This window comes from Anas platyrhynchos, chromosome 3 (genome assembly GCF_047663525.1).
Source record: "Anas platyrhynchos isolate ZD024472 breed Pekin duck chromosome 3, IASCAAS_PekinDuck_T2T, whole genome shotgun sequence".
NCBI lineage: Eukaryota > Metazoa > Chordata > Aves > Anseriformes > Anatidae > Anas > Anas platyrhynchos.
Window position 1 is genome coordinate 45,218,631 of NC_092589.1, and position 21,380 is coordinate 45,240,010.

The window sequence follows — 21,380 nt, forward strand, 5'->3', positions numbered from 1 at the left end:
CTGAGTGGTTGCTTTCCTGACTTCTACCCAAGAGCTTTCTGAGCCTGCCAAGAGGGAGGCTCTGGCGGGGGATCCCCCACTGGGGGATCCAGAGGCTCAGCTCAGCTCACCTCTGTGAAGTCCCTCTGGTTTTCTTTGCTCCTCAGAGCTGTTCTTCCTTAGTAGAAATGCTGAGGGAGAAGAGTATTGGCAAGAGCCGTATTGCCAAGTGAAAGCTGTTCTGGAGTGCAGTGATTCCTGCCCGTACCTGATGCACCTGTTGTATTGTTGGAGACAACGTGTGGCAGGATCAAACCGTATGAGAATTCAAGTCACTTCGCCATGTTACAACTAGGTGCCATCTGGAACATCACACAGAACCTTAAAAAAAAGAAAAAAAGCAATCTACAGTATATATTATAGTTGCAAAAGGAAACAAAAAAATAAAGCAAAGCAAAACAAAACAAAAGACCAAAGCCCTTCCAGGGGGAAACGTGATAGCAATATCCGCAAAGAAGGGAAGCTGTGAAAACCCGACATCTGTGCTGGAAATGAGATCAGATCAAGCCAATCACTGCTGCACTAATCAGCCCCTGACAGGAACAAACAGGTGTGCAAATGAGTTAAAAGGCAAGAACATGGATTTTTGAAGTTTTTTTGGCAAGTTTGCCAAAATAAGAATTGTTCTGCCAAGGCAAAGATGAACTAAAGCATCCTTTGTCTTTCTTTGATAAGTCAGCCAAGGAAGATGGAAGCCTAAATAGACTGCTTGAGGAGGAACCACCAGAAGTATGGTTACTGACAGTGCCTGCACTTGCCGCGAAAATGAGCTTTTGGTAACAGGACGTTGTTCAAGTTCATTGCTTCAGAGCCTCCTCTTTCTTTGGGTGAACTTTGTGCATCAGTAACTAGCAACTTTATGCTGATGTATCCATGTAGTTCGGAAAAAATACATTGCTCAATATGTTTTTGAGTGTAATTTATCCTAAAAGTCAGTTCTAAGGCCCATCAATAACTTGATTTCTGCTTCCATTCAAAATGAACACTAATGAGGCAAAAGCGGTGGAGATCTTTAACAGACCTTGAGTTTACAGATCTGAAAGGCGAAAGGAGCACAGGTCTTCTCACTCACCTTTCTCCTTCAGCATTTTTTTAAAGAACTGTGACAGGTTAAAAACCATAATTTTTGCAAGGCCATAAAGCCACTACAATATGAAAAATAGGATTTAGAGTGCAACGTTTACTTGCTTTGAGTTTAACTTATCTTTTTTACATGGTCGATTACTGGAGTACAATTGCTTTTTAATTAATGAGGAGTTTTCAGAACTTTTTGGAATACCAGTGACCTGAAATAACTTTAATATCCTTATCAATTCTTGCCAGTTTTCAACTTCAAGCAAAAAATAGCAAGAACTAGCTCTTTCATGTTCCAAAAATTATATAAGTGTTCAGAATAGGATCAGCACTATTCTGTCAGTGCTGCAAGAGCAGGTGATGTGCACCCGGAGGCACCTGCACCTTTGATGAAGCTGTTTATATTTACCAGCTCTCTTCTTGCCGAGTCATTCTTTGCTCTGACACTGCTGTGAGACAGCTAGGGAGAGACATAAGATGATAATTTTACATTGCTTTGGTGAATTGTCATGGATCAGAAGATAAACAAGTGCTAACTTAAAAATACCATCATTTTTTAATCATTTCAGACCTTATATACTTTTCTGTCTCTGCTCTGGACTTGTTTCTGAAAATGAATTCAGTTATGAAGGGAGCTTGGTGAGGTCCTTGGCTGGGATAAGCTCCCTGTAGAAGGCCTGCACATGTCCTGCTTGTTGTGGATATAGTCCCTGAACCCAAAGTGTTAGGGTTTTGCAGAAGAGAGGTGGCCAAGAAACTCGGGAGCTGGCTGAGGAAGCCAAGCAGAGATGCTGACTGCTCAAAGTGGATGCTAATGAAGTATTGGTGGAAGTTGATAGGTGAGTGACAGCCCCATAAAGGGAGATCAGGAAGGAAAGACTGTGTCATTTGTAGTACCGGCCAGTGTAAAGCATGCCGTCAAATAGTTTTATCACAGAAAATGTAGGGAATTTTAGGAGGGGTTTCATTAAACTAAATATTGATAGGAATATTTTATCACAGTTCACAAGCACCCACTAAATGTGTTGGGTTTTCTTAGCTGAAGGCACTTAACATGTGCTCTGCAAATGTTCCTGCCCAGCGGTACCAGACCGTCTGAAGGACTGCAGGCGACCCAGCCCTAGGCTGCTGTACAATAGCACTGTTTCCCTGCCAAACCCCCAACTGTGCAGATAATCTGTCTTTAGCATTGTCCTGACCGGTTTTCAAGCATTAATCCTCGCCCATACAATTGAGTGCGCCTCAGCCTTTCTCAGTTTTAATCTTCTTCAGCTCTCCTCAAGTCTTTTTTTTTTCTTTTTTGGTCACATAGGAATATCTTTACCACAGCAGACTGAAAAGCCTGGTTTGAAATAACCACTCCTTCTCCTCCAAACTTCTCCTCGAAGCATTAAGTGTGCTGCCGCATCCATTTGACCGCCGGCATCGCAGGAATACAGCAGGTTGCATAACGCATGTCTCTAAATCAACTTGAGCAGATGGGAAGGCAAATAGCTTGAGCCAGCAAAGCGCAGCTCCCCTTGGGCACATCTCAGATGGCGGTGGAAATGGCAATGCCCTGCTGGCTCAGTGTTGTCCTCTCAGGTGACAGAGCCAGCCTTGCCTGGAGGAAGCATTGTCCCCCTCTGGCTCTTCTTCCCCTTCGCATCCACAGAACTGCACAACTAGAGTCTTTCAAACATTGCCTGTGTGGTAATTTTTCTCAGCCACCATGCGCTGCTTCATTTTGACTGGTATTTAGATGAAAAACAAAGGATAAATAAATAACAGCCCACTTAATTAAACACACAAGTAAAATATAAACAAGAACAATGTAGGTTAAAAGATGACTAAAAGTAGCGGTATTATTAAGTCTTTTAATGTTTTATGCTCATGAGGTAGGTAGCCCAGAGCTGCAAGAGAAAAGGAGACCTTGTTTTTTCTTGCGTTCTCAGTTTATTAAAAACCCACAATCACAACTGATTAATTGATCAAAACCAGAAATATAAATATCAGAGGAAGGAAGCACGACGAAGCTAGCCTGAACACATCACTGCTCTCTATTGAAGTCTTACAGGAATAAATTTCTGTTTAGCTCTCATCATCTGTTCTTTGGTGTAGAAGCAGATGGTTATATAAAAGCAGTTGAAAGATCAAGCTAAAGCTGCCTGTTGTAATGGACCTGCAGAAAAAACATGCTATATTTTAAGACAGTTGAAACTGAATCCATTAGCTCTGAGCAGAAGTTTGACCTGCAAAATTTGCTAATGCAAAATGAATTGCATACGTGAATGTCAGTGGTGGTGTCATGCACATCATTTTAAAGCACCGAGTGAGCCAGGCAGTGAAGGAGGGACACATCCCTGATGTGGCTGGCTGGGTGTGCTGTACATTCATGCTGCCTCACGCTAAAAGGCGGAGGAGCTCAGGACCGTTTAGCACCCTTGCCCCAGACAGAGCCACGTTTCATACCAAAGAACCTGTCGAAAGGCTGTAAAAAGATCGCAGACCATTCTCCTGTCCCTGCTTTGGTAAGACAGCAGCGGTATCTGACCTCGTTTTCTTCTCACACTTCACCCAAAGACTGAACTCATTTTAGCCTGCTTTCCTTGTATAATTTATTTATGTCAGTGCCTGGGAAATTGCTATCTACTTTAAGCTTTTAGGATTTTCAAAAAGACTACAGCCCCATCTGCAAGGATATTCCCTTATGTATGCCCTCTGCAACTTAAACCACGCTAGACCTACTTTAGGATGACTGCAATATGGGCCAAAGAACTAATAAAACTGCAGAGGGCTTAGAGTGTCAGGTACTTTATTGTCTAGGGACAAACACTGAGACAGGCTGGAGTGGCAAGGAGCTGAGACAGACCTGAGTCTTTCCAAGCTGTCTTGGTCCTGATTGCCTGTATATGCAACAGTTGGGTTAACTGAACCTTGAATTTCCAAGCTCTGTTTTCTCCCTATCTCCTGTTTTTGCTCTGAGGTTTCCTAACTTTTATACCACCCTGTTCTATGTCACCCTTGCATCTTAACCCAGTGCTGTGCATTTCCATCGCATCCCTGAACCTCCTTTAAACGAGTCATTCTGGAGCATTTTGCTGTACTTCCTCGTCTTGCAAAGGTTGAATGCATTTATCCGTATCTTTTTGAAGCCTCAGTGTAATATGAAGCACCAGGGGAGCCCTTCTGGCTTTTATTTTCTCTGTGGGAGTCCATGCTCAGTTTATCATCTTTGCAGGATGCCATGTGAGCAACAGAGTTCATAACTGACACGGGAGGCTTGAAGGGGCTATCACTATCTGTGCAGATAGAGCCCATACATATTTCATCACTTTGGCAGGGGTTTCTGCAGGTCTTGTGATCTTTGCAGGGATCCTTCTGGGAAATTCAATGAGGAGAGTCTAAGGAGGGGTTGGAAGACGAGAAACATAAGGGCAGCTCTGTGAAGGTTGCGTTGGTGGTGGAAAAGAGAGATAATGATATTGAAAAAGAAGTAGTGAAGTAAGAACAAGGTGAAGAGATAAGAAGAGCCTCTTCTAAGGTTAAGACTTCTGCAGAGAAGAAGGAGCTGAGCTCAAAGAACATCAGGGATTTGGCTGGAGCAAAGAAAATGGGGTAGAATAAGCAAATGCCAAGTGCTTGTTCAGGGGATATCACCCCAACAGCTGGGTGAGGTGTGTAGCAAGGGATAATGAAGGAGAAGAAGTAAGGAAGAAAGATGTGCCAACAGGAAATGAAAAGTTTGCTGGAAACAGTGCTGAGAAAATAGGACCCCCAAAACAGTTATTAAAAGGGTCACCAAGGAAGAAAGGAGGGGGGGGGGAACAAGAACAGTTATGCTGAAATGCATGCAGGGAAGAGGGTGCTCTGTGATTCCCCTATTTTCCCCAAAATTTCAGTTAATGTGCGTAATGAAGGCTTGTTTTAGGGACATGGTTTAGTGGTTTAGGGACATGGTTTAGTATTGGTGGTTGGGGAATGGTTGGACCAGATGATCTTGGAGGTGTTCCCCAACCTTAATGCTTCTATGATTCCGTGAAGAGTTCTTATTTTCCCACTCACATCTCTCTGTTTGCATCTTTGTGTGTAGCTTTTCCATGCCTACCTGCTTATACGTGACTTATCTGGCATTACCCTGCAGCGTTTTCACAGAAGTTGCAGCTGCGACAGGATACAGCTGTCAAAACCCTCTGACAGCTCACAGCGTGAGCAGTCTTCGGTGGACAGAAACTGATGGACATTTCTGACAGCCTCTTTCCCAACAGCTGCAGAAGCTTCTTGTTTATTTCTGCGTATACCTCAGGAGCTGACTTCTGACAGCTACGGAATCACTTCTGTCCCTGAGAGCTGATGGGGGTTTCCACAGCACGTGCCTGGAGCTAATGTGCCGTGGCTATACCACGGGCCTGGTGGAGGCCTCCTCTATGCCAGCCTCTGTGGGCTGCCTGTGAGGGAAAGGTCAGGATTTCATCTGTTTCACCAGATGTTTGTCTGGAGGAGCACGGAAAGATTGGATAGCTGGGGTTGTGTTTATTTTGGGAAACGCTGTGTTTTCTGTCAGTGAGAAGGAATACGTTTGGAGATGTGTTAGTGTTAAACTAGGGATGTGCTCTCTGAAGAGTCTTGTAGACAACGTACCTTATCTGCCTGTGAAAGGAATGAGCAGGTACATGCTGGTACTGCACAAAGCCAGCGTCTGCAACAGGAGCTCAGCTCTGCATTGACAAGCAAAGTGCAGCTGACATTTCCACAGGACTTTGCAGCAGTTTCTCACACAGTATTACACAGATTGGAAAAAGCAGTCCCTGAAGAAACAGATGAAGACACGTTCCTTGGGGATTGCTCTGCGACAAGACTTCAGAACACGTCAAGGAGCAGCGTGCAGTATCTGTAGCCAGATCCGGAGCAATAACAGCTCTCTTGCCCAAGGCACTGCAGTCACAAACTTCAGCCTGCCTCCGTGAAACTGGGGTGGAGAGAGAGTTAAAGGCAAACCTTGACATTTGGAAATTAGTCAGCCACTCCGTATCACTCCTGCTTGCCTGCCTTTTTGGCAGCAGAGTAGACTGGTGAAAATGTTCTCCTGCTCACAGACAATTTGGAAGCAAGCTGGCAGATCTGTAACTGGAGCATATGTCAGCATTACCTTCGATCAAAATGCCTCATGGAAATGTTCATTTTAGTATCACAAAAAATAAAGACATGGTTTATCATTTTGCCCCACTCTTTATTGTCTTGCTCCTTTCCCTGAAGGAACCTCGAGCACACCTTGGTGAAGGGGAGGCAGACTGAAACAACATCTCACAAAACAGACACACCAGCCTCCCAGGGCTTTTACTTGCCTCCCACCAGTTCAGTTCTGTCCCAGAATTCTCCAAGGCACCCAATTATATTAAGGATAAATCAATTTCCACCCCAAAATCCATTTCATATAGCCCAAACGTGAACCCATGGCTCTCTCTTCTCCAAACTGTTGCCCGTCTCCATGTCAACTGTTGCCTTTGCAAAAATTCTCATCCCAGTTAATCTTTCCCTTCTCCATCCCTGTTCCACACTTTTCTCTTTCCAGTGTCACATGTGGCTCAGGATCTTAGCTCAGCCTTCTTCCCCATGGAGGTCACAAGTCCTGCGGGCCAAGGAAACTGCTGCTGAGAGATGAGGGAGAGCTGAGAAGCAGTGAATCCCCCCCACAGGTGAGGTAGACAGGGCTCTTCTCAGCTTTCTGTTTGCTTTTGGATGTGTTTCCTGTCCATCCAGCAGCTCTTGGGTGAAAGTGAAGGCAGGGCTTTTTCCATCTCGTTTGGTGAGGCAAGCAGACAGGTAGGGCAGAGGGGTGAGTGGCTACAGACTAAGAAGCAAATAAAAATCTGAAGTCACTGCAATTGAGTTGCACAAAGCCAGAGACTGACTGTGAGAGATGTCAGACAGCTTTCTGCTACAGTTAATGTTCAAAAATAGGTTTTTGCCATTGTTATGTTAGAACTCTTGGGCTTTGACAAACACATCTTTCAACTTTTTGTGTCTTCTTTCTCTAAGAGAGCTCTCTTTCAACAAATCAGATAAATTCTCTTTGGGAGCTGCATTTCTGTACTGAAATAATTGGGATCTTAAATTATTCCCATAAACTGTTAGACAGTGTGGCATCAATCATGTCTGTCATAAAAATTACATCTACCTTAGCAGTAGGAATATTGTCTCAGGAGGGGTCTGCAAATGCAAAAGAAGCAACATATTTAGGGAGACAGGATGCTTTTTATTAGCTCAACTGATAGACCTGAAGAAAGGCCATCAAGAGTTGTCCATGCTCTCCAGTACTGCAAGCTGGTCTAATAAAAGATACTGCTTCTCCCCACTAACCTTATGCTGCTGACAGTACCTGTGCTTTGATCAGGGTCTGCAGTTTGCCTCAAACATCTCCCCAGGACATTTGCTTGTTGTAATCACCACTGGCTGTCTCTTTTGCTATCAAAGGAGCTCCTTTTGCTAGCTTTTGATATAGGGAATGCATTACCCTGTAATCAAAGTGATGTTAACTCATCCCTGGGCATCTGGAAAGAAACCCTGAACAGCAGTTAGTGGCTAAATGTAAAATACATATTTATTAACAGCTGTGCAGGATGAGCTGCGTGTGTATATATATGTGTTTGTATGTTGCATTTGTATTGCTGGAATACAAAGACAGCTTCTTTCCTGTAATCCAGATGCAGGGCATGCTATCTTTTTAAATAGAGATGTAAAATAGAACATTTTAATGCATAGTTAGTCTGGATTTCTTATTATATAACACCATTCAACTGAGCGTCTTAAAACATCACAAAACCACACCTGAATACTTCCAGAGATCTTGTGACTATTATTGCAGTTATTAGTAGTGGACTGACAAATGGCACAGTACAAATACTAGACATTTTAAATATCAAAGTGGAGGAAACAAGTACAAGAAAAATAATAAAATCACAGAATCATTAAGGTTGGAAAAGACCTCTGAGATCGTCTGGTCCAACTGTTCCCCTACCACCAATACTGGCCACTAAACCATGTCCCTAAGCACCACATCGACCCTTTCCTTACACACCCCCAGGGATGGTGACTCCACCACCTCCCTGGGCAACCTGTTTCAATGCCTAACCACTCCTTCTGAGAAGAATTTTTTCCTAATATCGAAAAAAAAAAGCCATCCTGGTCTGTGTTGGGTCACCTTAGTGGCCTCTTCCAGAATTCCTGCAGACCTTGTTCACCCCATCCACCTTCTCTAGGTTGTGGTAGAGCAACAGAAAAGCAAGCTGAATAAAGCTCAGAACTGACCAACAGGTATTTCTTATGCAAAGATACTCAGGTAGAACATGTTTACATGCATTTTAAACAAGTTTCAGCTTAGAAAGTCCCATCTTTTGCCTGCATGGGGGACTTTTGTCAGTGGTGGTTGCACCTTAGTGAGGGTCTGTCATACAAACTGTTTTCTCATCAAAACAATGATGATCAAACCAAAACCCCTCTCCTCCCTGTCCTCCACAGCACCACTCCAGCTCCTGGCCAGAGGCTTTGCTGTCGCTTCAGCAGGCAGAGTCCCCAGAGGTGGCATTGGGACCATCCACCGCGGCCCACCTGAGGGCTGGCATGGTCCTGACCTCGTCCTCTGAGCTCCCTCTGCTGTCCTTGGAGAGGCACAGCCCGGGGACTTACACACACCTATATACGTGTTATTTTACATATATAAATAAATGTAGAAATGCCTGCAGAACAACTGAGGTACCTACCTGAGCATCAAAACCCTTACTGCGACAGTCGCAGTGTGGTGAGATGTGTCCCACGCTCGACCACTGAACTCCAACTTGCTGACCTGTGTCCTGTGCACACCACAGATGGAGATTTTACCAAATAAGCCTAAAGCCAGCAGCATTCAGATAGGAAACATTCCAATTATTACAAGCAAATGTAAAGCACCACACTGTCCTCGTACAAAACATGTGCTGTGCTGCTAAATGAGCCACTGCAAATTCTTTAATATTCCAGTGATTTTCGTCACTCAGCAGCTACTGTGGTGGTTCAGCAGTGAGTAGGCTAAGCTGCATTTTCCTAGCAGAAAAATAATGAAAGAAAATGCAGAGATAGAGATGTAGAAAGGAAACAATGAAACTGGTGGCACAGCAGGACGGAAATGAGGAGAAAAAAAGTTTAGCTGTCTGAAAAGGTTAAGTTGCAGGCAGTACTCCTGGAAAAGGGATCAGGGGGTCACCATCCTATTAGGAGATCAAGGGGAGGCAAAGTTGTGAAGCAAAGTGGAATAATTTAAAAGAAGAATAGCGAGAGGGAGAGATTAGGACAGCACAGCATAATTCCGGGACAGAGGTCTGCTGAGTTTGTGACAAAGGAGTATGGTAGGACTGGTATAATATCTATCTTCTGACCAACCGGGTGGTTATAGAAAGATGCCAGCACATACTTTGAGAATGCATGAGTTCTGCTTGCATTTAAAACTGGTTATGTCCTAGGGGAGACAGCTCAAGTGAAAAGAAATAATAATACAAATGACTGGTCGGGCAAACATCTACTACTCTGCCCTGGCAGCCTGGCCAGACAGTCTTCCCTCTCCACAGCCAGATATTGGAGTGCCCCTGAGCAGCAGAGCTGATCTCGACACATGCTGCTTCTGTGCAAAACTGCCTCTGTACAACACATACATGCAACTACCTACAAAACTGGGGGAATTCTTTTAGCTCCTCCACCTGCCTTATTTTTTTTTCTCTTCCTCAGATTCTCATTATTATTATTATTATTATTTTTTCCACATCTGTTTTGTTACACTCTTTTGTATTCTCTCGGTATCCATTACTGGCTATTGTTAAAGACAAGAGGGACTGGGTTCATCATTGGGCTGCTGTGATACAGTCTTGTTTTATGTTCTTCCTTGAGTAATGCCTCACTAAAAAATAAAACATTTGGTAAAAGGACAAGTGAAATAATCAGCTGCGTTCTTTTTTCTTAGGGTAATATAAAAGCATGCATGTTACATTTTGTTTGAATTAAGGCTATAATTGTATACACATTGCCCGGGCTGTGATGTTTCGTAAAGTGGCCACAGTATTTCCTGTACATTTTTCTTTGTGTGAGGAGTTTTTTCGTTCTGTTAAATTGCATATCCATAGAGGATTTTGGGGCACTCAGCCAGTCAATCCAATTTGGAGTTGGATAGTGGCTGTTGTGGACTAAGTCCCTTATCTGTCCCCTTCAGCTGTCTTATTTCTCTGCTATTCATGGAAACGTAAAATTAAAAGTGGAATCAACTGAGAGGCAAGAGCCCAGCAAGAGACTTAGGAAGAAAAAGTTAAGGGGGGAGATCTCTCTGCAGCTGGGATAATGTGCTGACATCTTTGTTTTTAAATATGCGTGCAGAAGATTTTGTATTTCACATATATTACCATTTCATTTATCTTTGTGGGTATCAGAGCCAGTATGAGGAGAAAATTGAAATCAGATTGATAATGCCTTTTTTTTTTTTTTTTTTTTTAAGAAGAAGTGGGATTTATGGAATTCTGGCTTACCACATGCTGTGTACTGAGAAATGATTAAGCTAGAGGAATGAATAGGGGGCCTGAAAATGGCTTGGCCATTCCTATGGGGCTATAGTAGAAACAGAAGGAGGAACCGGTTTGCATATATACTCAATTCCATACATACTTCATATTATGTCCACACTATGGTGAAAAAAGGATCTCCTGCTATTGCAATCAGTGGTTACAATGGTGCAAAATCATTGTAAATAGGAATTTAAATCTGATGGACCACACTGTCTGGTGTGCTTTATAGGATTCACAGCTGTCTTTGCACCCTCTGACTCTGGACCAGAGAGGGCTTTGTGTTTCTTCTATCCTAATGCTGCTCAGTGCTGTAAATGATGACAGCTTTGTATGTCCCTCAATGGCCTACATTGCAGGGGATGCAGAGGGATCTGCTCATACCAGAAGGAAAAGGGAAGCAGCATCTCTACTTATTTAATAATGCGAAATATTTATTTTTTTATATTATTTAAAATATATTTTATATACTGTATTATTATATTATTTTATATATAGTATGTATGATTTATATATTACATAAAATAGATGAAAATAAAATGTTGCAAAGGGAAAGAAAGCACAAAGGCAGGAATAAATTGTTTTTCAAATCAGAAAATGTAATGAAGCCATAAAGCCCACTGCTGACGTGAGTGTGGTTGATTTGGCTGGTTTCCACTTCCTCCTTCCCACTGGGCACCTCCGCTAGCTGCTGAGAGAGAGGGGACATAAAACTCAGGTACGTGAGGTGTTGTGTTGACGAAAACAAGTATATCAAGCTTGGCATCTTGTGGACCTGCCTCTCCACCTGATTAATGCTGGTGTCTCAGGCCATGGCCACGCTGCTCTTTGAATCACCCTCAGAGCTGCTGGTAGGGGCCACTCCCTTCCCCTCCTGTCCTTGTGGAGTCACCAGCATTTGGGGATCAGAGTGCTGATGCTGGAAACCAGCCTTTCTGAGCCCTTCAGTATTATTATCTTGTGGCTGTGAGAACGAATGGGTAGGGGCGGTGGCACAAAGGACCTCCCTTTATAGCAATGACATGGATTTACACCAGATTACAGTGCTCGTCTAGTCACCAACTGATGAGGCATGAGTCCCAGCCTAGCCCAGGCCTGTGCTCACAAGAGATCTCTTCTGTCTTGACTCTCTGATGCATACAGATGTATGAATTCTTGCTTGCTCAACAGAAACCAAGCTAAAAAAAGAAGGGCAAGCCCAAGGCAGTCCCTACACCTGCAGCCTGCTCTGAAGGCTCTCCATCTGTGCCTCAAACATGATTATCTCCTACATTTCTTCCTCGTGATCCTGCTTCCTTGGCTCTTACTCCTTGTTTCTCCATGCAGCTTCCAAGTCTCCTCCTGATTTTCAGTGCTCCTGGATGATATTGCAAAGGATAGAGGAGGCTTTGATCAAACCCACTAGAACTTCATGGGAATTTCGTCCCAGTAGCTACAGCCAAAGCAGTTTGTACAGGTCTCCAGGTCTTTCTCCAGTTTCTAAAGGCCTTGTGAGAAGGTCTGATCCCTAGTTACTTCCAGAATAGAAAAACAAAGCCCATCTGCTAGGGTATTTATAGATTCTTTATGGCTCAGGGAAATTTCCTCTCTATCTGTTATCTTTTGCTAAACAATGATAACATTTTCTGTCTTTTCTTATGTACATTAGAGCTGGAGAAAAGCTACTTAGGAAGGGAAGCCTCTGTTCTTGATAAAAGACCCTTCTCAGTGAGTCACAAAGCAATCAGCTCCCTAGCTCAGTTCACAGTATATTGCCTGCTCTTTCAGGGACAAAAATTCACTATCCCCCTTATATAAGTATTTTCTTTGTATGTGGAGAGATTGCCACATGGTGGCAATTTACATCCACTTTACAATTGTATACACACAATACCTAGCCTAGCCTTGTTTCATTTTCAAGTGTTTGTTATTTTTTCAGCCCATCTTGTGCTCTTATGAAATGTTAGCACTCCATGTTAAGATCATCTGTTCTTCTTCCCCCGTTTTTGTTGAGGGTGTTTGTCCCTCTCCTCTCACCCTTGCCCCCCTACTATGCTTTGAATACCATCATTTCCCGCTTTACTCTGCCGTGGTGTGGCCTCACCTTGAGTACTGTGTGCAGTTTGGGGCACAACAGTATAAGAAATATAGAAAACTGTTAGAGAGTGTCCAAGGGAGTGCTACAAAAATGGTGAGGGGTCTGGAGGGGAAGATGCCTGAGGAGCAGTCCCTTGGTTTGCTCAGCCCCGAGCAGCGCAGGCTGAGGGGAGGCCTCATGGCGGCCTGCAGCTCCCTCACGAGGGGAGCGGAGGGGCAGGCACTGAGCTCTGCTCTCTGGGGACAGCGACAGGACCCGAGGGGACGGCATGGAGCTGGGGCAGGGGAGTGTCAGGCTGGGGGTTAGGGACAGGTTCTGCACCCAGAGGGTGGTTGGGCACTGGGACAGGCTCCCCAGGGCAGTGGTCATGGCGCCGAGCCTGAAGGAGTTCAAGGATTGTTTGGACAATGCTCTCAGACGTACGGGTTGATTTTTGTGTGGTTCTTTGTAGAGCCCAGAGTTGGACACAGTGATCCTTGAGTGTCCCTTCCAACTTGGGATATTCTATGAGTCTGTGATTGTTTTCTACCTCCTCCCAGTCTTCCTGCAAAAAGTGAACACACGAACACTTTGGATTTTACGTACTCCTTGGCTAGCTTTTCAAAAAAGCCAGATAAGCTTCTTTTCCTTTTAGTCATGAGTAGGATGACCATGGGGGCAGCTGGGCAGAGCAGGGAACTGAGGCAGATCCAGGGCAGAGAGTTTAGACTGACCGCAAGTACATGCTCAGGACAGCTTTTTGCAGCCCTTTGCTCAAATGGGCACAGTGAGCACGACTTTGTGAAATTCAGACGTCTTTTTAAGAAATTCACACAGTACCTTAAAAACAAAAAAAAACAACAACAAAAAAAGAAAATGCTACAAGAGCTCTCTATAATACTCATGTTGTGAAGGCACTGATGATGCTCCCAATGTCAATCGTGATTTCCATTAAACATGGAGGTGCAGGGTCCAGCGCTCCCTTCTCTCACTTCTCAAGAGCACCGTTCTGAGGTCGCTGCCCGCTGTTTGAATTCTAGCAGACAAGGAAAGGATCTCACTCCAGAAACTGCAACAAAGAGAGGGCTCCTCACATAGCAGAAAAGCCAGAATGTCCCTGGAGTGATTCCAGAGGCTTTTAGTCTGAAAGACTTTTACAGCATCACTGAAACACGAGATCTTACTTTTCAAGAGTCCTGATTATAGATTAGTGCCTTTTGTTTTTCCTCATGATTTCTTTTCAACAGAAATTTGTTAAGAAGTGTTGAAACGGACCTCTTACTGTAATTTGTGCCAATTTACCTTTTTTTGTTGTTGTTGTTGTCATGTGTTTAAAGCAGCATTTCCTCTATATCAAATTTAATTCATAGATTGCCAGAGTACACTTAGGAGTGTATTTGTCAATAAATATTTAGGATCAAGCGTTATTTTTTGCTATTTAACCATCATAACAAACATACACTCAGTAGACAGTCTGAATAAAATTGCATTGTATAAAATTGTTCTCTGTTTTGAATTATATTTTTTATGGCAGATTTAATCCTCTGACAGAGAAAATTCAATATGTAGCTGCATTTATATTACAGATACAGTCTTCTGCTAGCCAACAGATAAGCTTTTTATCAGCAGCCATGCTTCTGTGGCACTCTTCTGGGCTGCTGCCAAGCTCTGCCTTCTTTCCTTTCATGAACAGATCAATGTGCAAACATTTAAAAACCCTAAATAGCATAATAGATACTTGAATGCAAGCTGAAAAAAAAATCAAAACTGTTGCACCTACATATTGTAGCTAATGCAAATCTACAAAAACAGGTAAATAAGGAAGAGTGGTAGCACATAGCTACCTTTTCCAAAGCTGCCCTGCCCCAGAGACTGCATGCATCAGCTTTTCCTCTAATCCCCAGCGGAAGCAATCTCCCATGCCTCTGCCACATCACCCCTCACACAGAACATACACCAGCCTCAGCTGCGGCTAGTAATGCTGGAAAGAGGAGAGGTTACAAAGTGGCGTGTTTGTTTATGAGCAATGGCAAGGTGTGATGTGTGTGTGTACCAAAAACACATCCACGGGTTAGTACTCTAGCCTAAAATTCAGAGATAGCAGCAGCTGCAACTGCATTGTCCTCGGTGCTTGCTGAGGGCATCCTCCCCTGCTAATTGAGCAACATGCATTTATAACGGTGCAGCGAGACTCCTCACCTTACACTGCCAGACACACGCTGGCATTAGCCCAGATGTGTTTTGTCATCTTCTGGTTTTGTGAACTCTCTCTCTCTGTAGTTCTTTTTGCAATGGAATAAGTGCCTGTGGAGAAAAGATTTTTTTTTTTCTCTGTTGCCCTTCAAACTGCAGGAGGTGTGCTTTGAGTGATGCCCCTTAGTGGGAGCGATGCTGGAATACTGGGATCAAAAAGTTCCCCATGGGTGGGGAAACGGCCGTGGTAAAAGAAGAAAACTGAAGAAAGTGAAGTGACCTTTATGGACAGCTTTAGAAGAAAAAAAAGCTGAGAAAAATAATATAAAAAAAAAGAAACACTAATTGGAAAGGGGTTAATGTGTGAGGGCATTCTAAAATATAAAGAAGTACAAGAAAATAAATGGGGAAACAGAAAAAAAAAAGATGTAAGCAATGAAACAAGAGAGGCAAAAAGATGAATCAAATCTCTATACTGAGGGCTTGTACTGCAACCTGCCTCATCGTCTTTTTAATACATTTATAAATAAACTTCATTAGCTTTTTTTTTTTTCCTGCCGGGAGGATATAAAAGATGCTAATGAGTTCTTACAAAGGGTAAATAGTTTAAGGGGATGATATTAGTGATACTGAAGTATTAAAATAAAGATCAAAGCAGTGACTGCCAGAATAGGGTTTCTAGGTTATTCTATGCAGTTACAGTTCTAACAGATTAAAGACTCATTTGAACATGAAAAGAGGAAAAATCATTGGGATCATCTCTGTTATAAGAATGGCTTGATTACAAAACATAGTAAAGGCCCAATTCTATCAGGCTGATCGGGCTGCGCAGAGCTCTAGGAATAACTCCATTAACACCAGTTAACATCAGTTAACACCAGTAGGTTCTGTTTCTTGGCAAAACTAAGGGTGTCCAAAGTTAGTTGGTGGGGTTTGCAGGGATCACTCATGCTTGGTGCCAGTTTTCAGTGCTTAGATCAGTTTCTGTTCTGGCCTCTGAGGCAGCAGAGACGATAGCGGTGTCTTAATTGCTCACCCCCATCGTCACTCGCCTTTGGATAGATGAACGCTTGTCATGAGGAGGAAAACCTGTGCTCTGCAACCTAAACCCCTCAGAGCAGTTAGTAGAGCAATCGTAGGCGCTAATTTGGTCAGCAGCCGATGGTGCCACATGGCTGCATGTTTCTGTGCTCGCCCTCTGCAATCGCCTGGAAGCCAGCACTGCCTTGACAGATGAGCTGGAACACCAGCCCACGCGGCTCTCCCTTCTTTCAGAGCCAGAGCTCTCCTGGACAGAGACGTTTGAGGCAAGCTTATGAAGCAGGTGGAGAAAGATAAAGGTCACATCACAGGGCAGAGAAGACCCACTCAATTTTTTGGCTTGCATTCCAAATGTCATCTCTTACGGATATACACTTTGAGGCCACATCAGGCTTGTGGAGGAGTTCGGTTTGACTGATCACAGTGGCACTTCAGAGATGCTTTCTTCCCTCAGTAGCCAAGGGCAAAAAATATTACACTTTTATGTAAACTGTAGAGCAATGGTCAAAATGGAAATTTGAAATTCACTGTATTAGAAGTCTGGAACTTGTCAGCCATGGCTAAAAAGCTCCTGTAAAGGTGTGCTGGTAGGGTTTGGTGTTTGTACCCAGTCATTTTCACCCGTTCCAGTCTGATAAGCCCAGGGTTTTTTTTATATGTCTCGGAGCTGCTATTACCAATATACATGTACACTTTTTGATTGCTCTCATCTAACACACAAGACAGGTAAAGAAAGAAAGCAAAAGTCCTGGGGAGAAAATAATAATAATAATAAAAGCTATGGTGCCTTCCTAATTATGTTAGGACTGTGGCTTCCAACATATATGTGAAAATTGTGATTTGGATTCACCTGTACAGATGCAGGAAGCCTTTATTATACATCCCTTCCCACTGCTGACAGATGGTAAAGCAGAGAATGGAGGCTCTGGAGGTGACAGCATTTCACCCCCAGCTTTTTCTTGCAGTGTAGTAGCACAAGGCAGCTGCGAAATCAATGGTATTTGAGAACATTTCTTGCACGGCTGAGGTTTCTGGGTGGAGGCAGCCCAAACACAGCCCTTCTATCAACTCCAAGTCTTGGCACAGAGGTCACATGAAAGAAAAAGATACCTAGACAGAAGACAGGCGGGTTTATGTGGGTCAGGGCTTTCTTCTTTTGTGTGCCAGAGGACAAACGTGCCCCTTTCAACCTTGAACCGAGCAGCTACAAAGCTTGAAGCCACCTGGGACTTTCTTTCCCCTCAGCTTGTCACGAGAACATCTAGGCAAGAAGGAGAGCTGCAGAGAGGAAGGAAGGCAAAACCGGGAACCTTTAATATATTTGTGCTCTCTGTCCCCTTCCCTCCTTTTCTACGCATCAACAGTTTTAATAACCTGGCAAAAAGAAAACGCGAAACTGGAAAATCCTTTCCTACCCAGTGCCACAAAATGATCATCGTGTATTAAGAAACATTATGAGAGAGGCGATGTGTTTAATACGGACTTTTTTTTTTTTTATTAGATAGGAGTTAGTAGTGCAATTTTTAAAAGCTGCTCTGACCCAACCAGCTTGCATTTTAATAAAAAGGCATCTGCTTGGGGAGCTGAAGTCCCTGGAGACGTGGCTTTCGGACAAGGCACACGAGCAAAATAAATAGCAGCGCGTAACCTCTCCACTATGAAAACAAACCGAGTAAACCAGACGGGAAAGGGGGGCTCCCAGCGCTGTTTTTCCTTCCGAGGGGGCTGCCTTCAGCCCCTGAGCTCCCGTTTGCCACCCACCCCCGGGGGGTGCTCAGAAAGCCCCCGTGGCGCTGAGGAAAGGCACCCCCGCCCCCCCCAGCACCTTCACAGGCACCGAGGGAAGCCCCCTCCGCCCTGAGAGCCCCTTCCCAGGCTGTTTTCGCCCTCCCCAGCCGCGAGGAGCGCGGCCCCTCATTCGCTGCCAGGGGCTCCTCCCGCCTCCTCCCGCCCCCATAAAGCCGCCCCCATAACGCCCCGCCGGGCCAGACCGGGCGGCGTCCCCGGGCTGCCGGCCCCTCGGCCCGGCCCCGCCGAGCTGTCCGCGCCCGCCGAGTGCTGAAGGAGAAGGAGGAGGGCACCGGGAGGAGTGGGGAGGGAGCCCCCCGATCCATCCCCGTGCACACAGCGGCGGCCATGGAAGAGGAGCTGAAGTGCCCGGTGTGCGGCTCGCTCTTCAGGGAGCCCATCATCCTGCCCTGCTCGCACAATGTCTGCCTGCCCTGCGCCCGCACCATCGCCGTGCAGACCCCGGAGAGCGAGCAGCACCTGCCGGCCCTGCTCCACCCGCGGGGCACCGCCGCTCCGGCCCCGACCCCAACAACAACAACGACAACCCCGGGGCCGCCCGGGGGCTCCGCCGCCCCCTTGGACCCGGAGTGCTCGGCGGGCGGCGGCGGGGACCACGCGGACAAGCTGAGCCTGCACAGCGAGACCGACAGCGGCTACGGCTCCTACACGCCCAGCCTCAAGTCCCCCAACGGCGTGCGGGTGCTGCCGCTGGTGCCCGCACCCCCGGGGGGAGCAGCAGCAGCAGCAGCTCCGCGGGGCGCCGTCCCCAGCCCCAGCCCCATCCCCGGCCCCGTGGGCTCGTCCCTCACCTGCCCGCAGTGCCACCGGAGCGCCTCGCTGGAGCAGCGCGGCCTCCGCGGCTTCCAGCGCAACCGGCTGCTGGAGGCCATCGTGCAGCGCTACCGCCAGGGCCGCACGGCCAGGTGCCAGCTGTGCGACCGCAGCCCGGCCGAGCCGGCGGCCGTGCTGTGCGAGCAGTGCGAGGTGCTGTACTGCGCCGCCTGCCAGCTCCGCTGCCACCCGGCCCGCGGGCCCTTCGCCAAGCACCGCCTGGCGCCGCCGCCCGGCCAGCCCGGACCCCCCCCCGGGGCCGAAGGGAAAGGGGCGGGCGGCGGGCGCAAGCCGGCGACGTGCGCCGAGCATGAGCTGGAGCAGTACAGCATGTACTGCCTGAGCTGCCGCAGCCCCGTCTGCTACCAGTGCCTGGAGGACGGCCGGCACGGCAAGCACGACGTCAAGGCCCTGGGAGCCATGTGGAAGCAGCACAAGGTAAGCCCCGACGCCCAAAAGCCTTCACTCGGGGTTTTCTGGCACCAGCAGGCTCCCTCCCACTGCCACCATGCCTCATCCCAGTGTCAGACCTCAGGCTGGTCCCCAGCAGGCACCTGGGGTTACCAGCCCTGCCAGCTTGCTTGTCCATGCCATCATCTTGTCCGTTCTTCCATTTCACCTCCTGGGACTCTTCCCACCACCTCTTCCTTCCTGTCAATGCCGCAAATTGGTCAAATGGCCCGCAGCCACCCAAAGTTTTTAAATGTGAAGGTGTGGCAGGGAGGCTCGCAGGGCACCGTGTTGTCTCCTGGTCCTCAAGGAGGTCTTCTCCTCCCCTCAATACCCAGAGGGCAGAAGGAATGGCTGGGGGGCCTTCATGGCACAAAAGTGAGTGAGGAATTGTAGGATGGGCTCAGGGGACAAGTACAGCCTCTTGCAATTCCCATGATGTTGTGTCTGATCTTTCCCTTAGCCCTTCCTGGAGACCCCGGAGATCTCAGAGTCAGTGCTTTGCAGCACAGGTGGTGCAAGATAAGTCTTTGCAACCATTTGAATAAAGAGCAAGACTTGACCATAAAAGTTTATAAAGTGCACGAAGTTAGCTCATTCTTATTAAAAATGATGGACCCTGGGAAAGTTAGTTAGATTCCCCTCTGTATGTTCATTTGTATTAAAACATCTGAGCTGAGAGCTGTCCTTTGGAGTGTCCAGCTGTGTTGGGGGCAAAGTCCTACAGGCCATGCGAAGGGTACTTGGCTAGCTCTGATGGCTTCAGGATCTCCTTCTCTGCTGCAGATAGCACTGAAAGGAGCCCAGAGAAATCCTTTCAGACACTGCCGGAAAGGACAGAATCAAGTCAGGTCTCCTCATCCCCCAGCCATGGAGTGGCTGAGCACGAGCTAGCATAATGAAAAACATTGGCTTTTGGTTTTAAGACCTCCAAAAGACACCAGTTGGTATTGAAATCCATAGCTTGTCCATCTGAGAAAGACAAGCTCCTTCCAAATGCGTGTCCATTGCATACTCTTGGCCAAGGGCTCAGCCTCCTCCTCACAAATGTGACTGTTACTTGTGCAGGGGAGAAGTTCTCTCAACTCAGAAGGAGCAGATCACAGATCTGCAGCCATCACTAAGCTGCTAATGGCAGATTCCAGTTCTGAGCAGAATTATTTCCATGAGCAGTGACCGAGCTCACTGTTCACATGTGGTTAACATTTTGTGTGTTGTGAGGGACCGGCTTGTTGTGTTACAATTTACTTTGAGTTAAAACTGGCTTGGTGCCTTTTTGAACAGTGTGATAAACTCTGCTGTGATCAGAGTGCACCGTCGGTCATTTTCTGATGTCACCAGAATGAACAAGAGCAAGTTGGTTTCTATTTTTACTGCATTTTTTCAGTGAGTATGGTATCACTGAATGTGATTTCTCTTGATTTATAGATTCAATCTTAGTGTGAAAAGGCTGGTGAAAGCCAAAAAAAAAAAAAAAAAGACTCAAAATTAACTAATCTGGGGACTCTGAAGTTGGTCTCCTGTGAATATTACTTTCCCCAGAACAACGTGCTTGGCTGAAAGTAAATATAGTGGAACCATACAGTCAGACAGCCTAAATCAGCAGCTCACATTCTCTTGGAAAAATTGCTCTGGAGTTAGATACTTAGATACACATGCTAGTGCCATGTCCCCCTCCTCTTACAGGGCGTGGTTTCATCCCACAGCAGCAAACTTCAGATGAACAATTTCTCTACCGACCTTAGAGCTGTTTGTCCAGAGCCCCTGCCCGTCTTCACCTTCAGGACCATTTCCACCCACTTCTGCATTAGCCTTCTGCTCAGGCTCTTTGACTTCTCCGTTCTCTGAGCCTTATGTAGTGATTTGGTGGGAAATTACAGAGCGTGTGAACTCATCCATGCAGTGTTTCAGACCATGCAGTGCAAATGGCATCTCACCTCAGCCGTGCTGCTGCCCTTATGGCTGTTCAAGACTGATTGGCCCCTGATAATGGTGCAGGTTTCCCCATTACCCTGCTGCACGTAACCTCTCCTTTAGAGGTATGAAAAAGGGTGGAAAACAAAAAGAGGGCCCTGATGGCATGAAGCAGGGTAAGTAAATCCACTGAGTTAGGTGGGCTGTGTTACGTTCACTGACATGACTTGTGCATCTGGACCAGCAGCTTGAGGTGATGAAGTAAAAGTACTGCCAGAGAAGTTGGTTGAGGCATTCAAAACAAGAACAGAGGACCTATGGATATGAGGAATGATGGTGGGCATGTCTCACCTCTGCACTTCCTAAATGATTGTGGACGCATGGAATTGGAGTCTGCATGCCTGCTTTTGTTTGCTGGTGTGAAGACTTGTGCT

General features: G+C 45.9%; 1 protein-coding gene and 1 long non-coding RNA gene across 5 annotated transcripts in view; one reads left to right on the forward strand and one right to left on the reverse strand.

Annotated features, from left to right (window-relative positions):
* Positions 1-10,606: 10,606 nt before the first annotated feature.
* On the reverse strand, positions 10,607-18,700 carry LOC113843187 (uncharacterized). The gene is made up of 3 exons (XR_003496368.3): positions 18,561-18,700; positions 14,926-15,030; positions 10,607-13,762 (listed from the first exon to the last, which is right to left on the reverse strand). It is a non-coding gene; the product is annotated as an uncharacterized lncRNA (long non-coding RNA).
* The window catches only part of TRIM67 (tripartite motif containing 67), a 31,482-nt gene continuing 27,563 nt past the window's right edge, over positions 17,462-21,380 (forward strand). For 3 of the 4 annotated variants that reach the window (XM_038175936.2, XM_038175937.2, XM_038175939.2), the window contains exon 1: positions 17,462-19,020. In XM_038175936.2, the coding sequence (XP_038031864.2) occupies positions 18,097-19,020 (924 nt within the window). In that variant the 5' untranslated portion in view covers positions 17,462-18,096. The remainder of the gene's footprint in view (positions 19,021-21,380) is intronic. The other variant, XM_038175938.2, reaches the window with a different exon arrangement.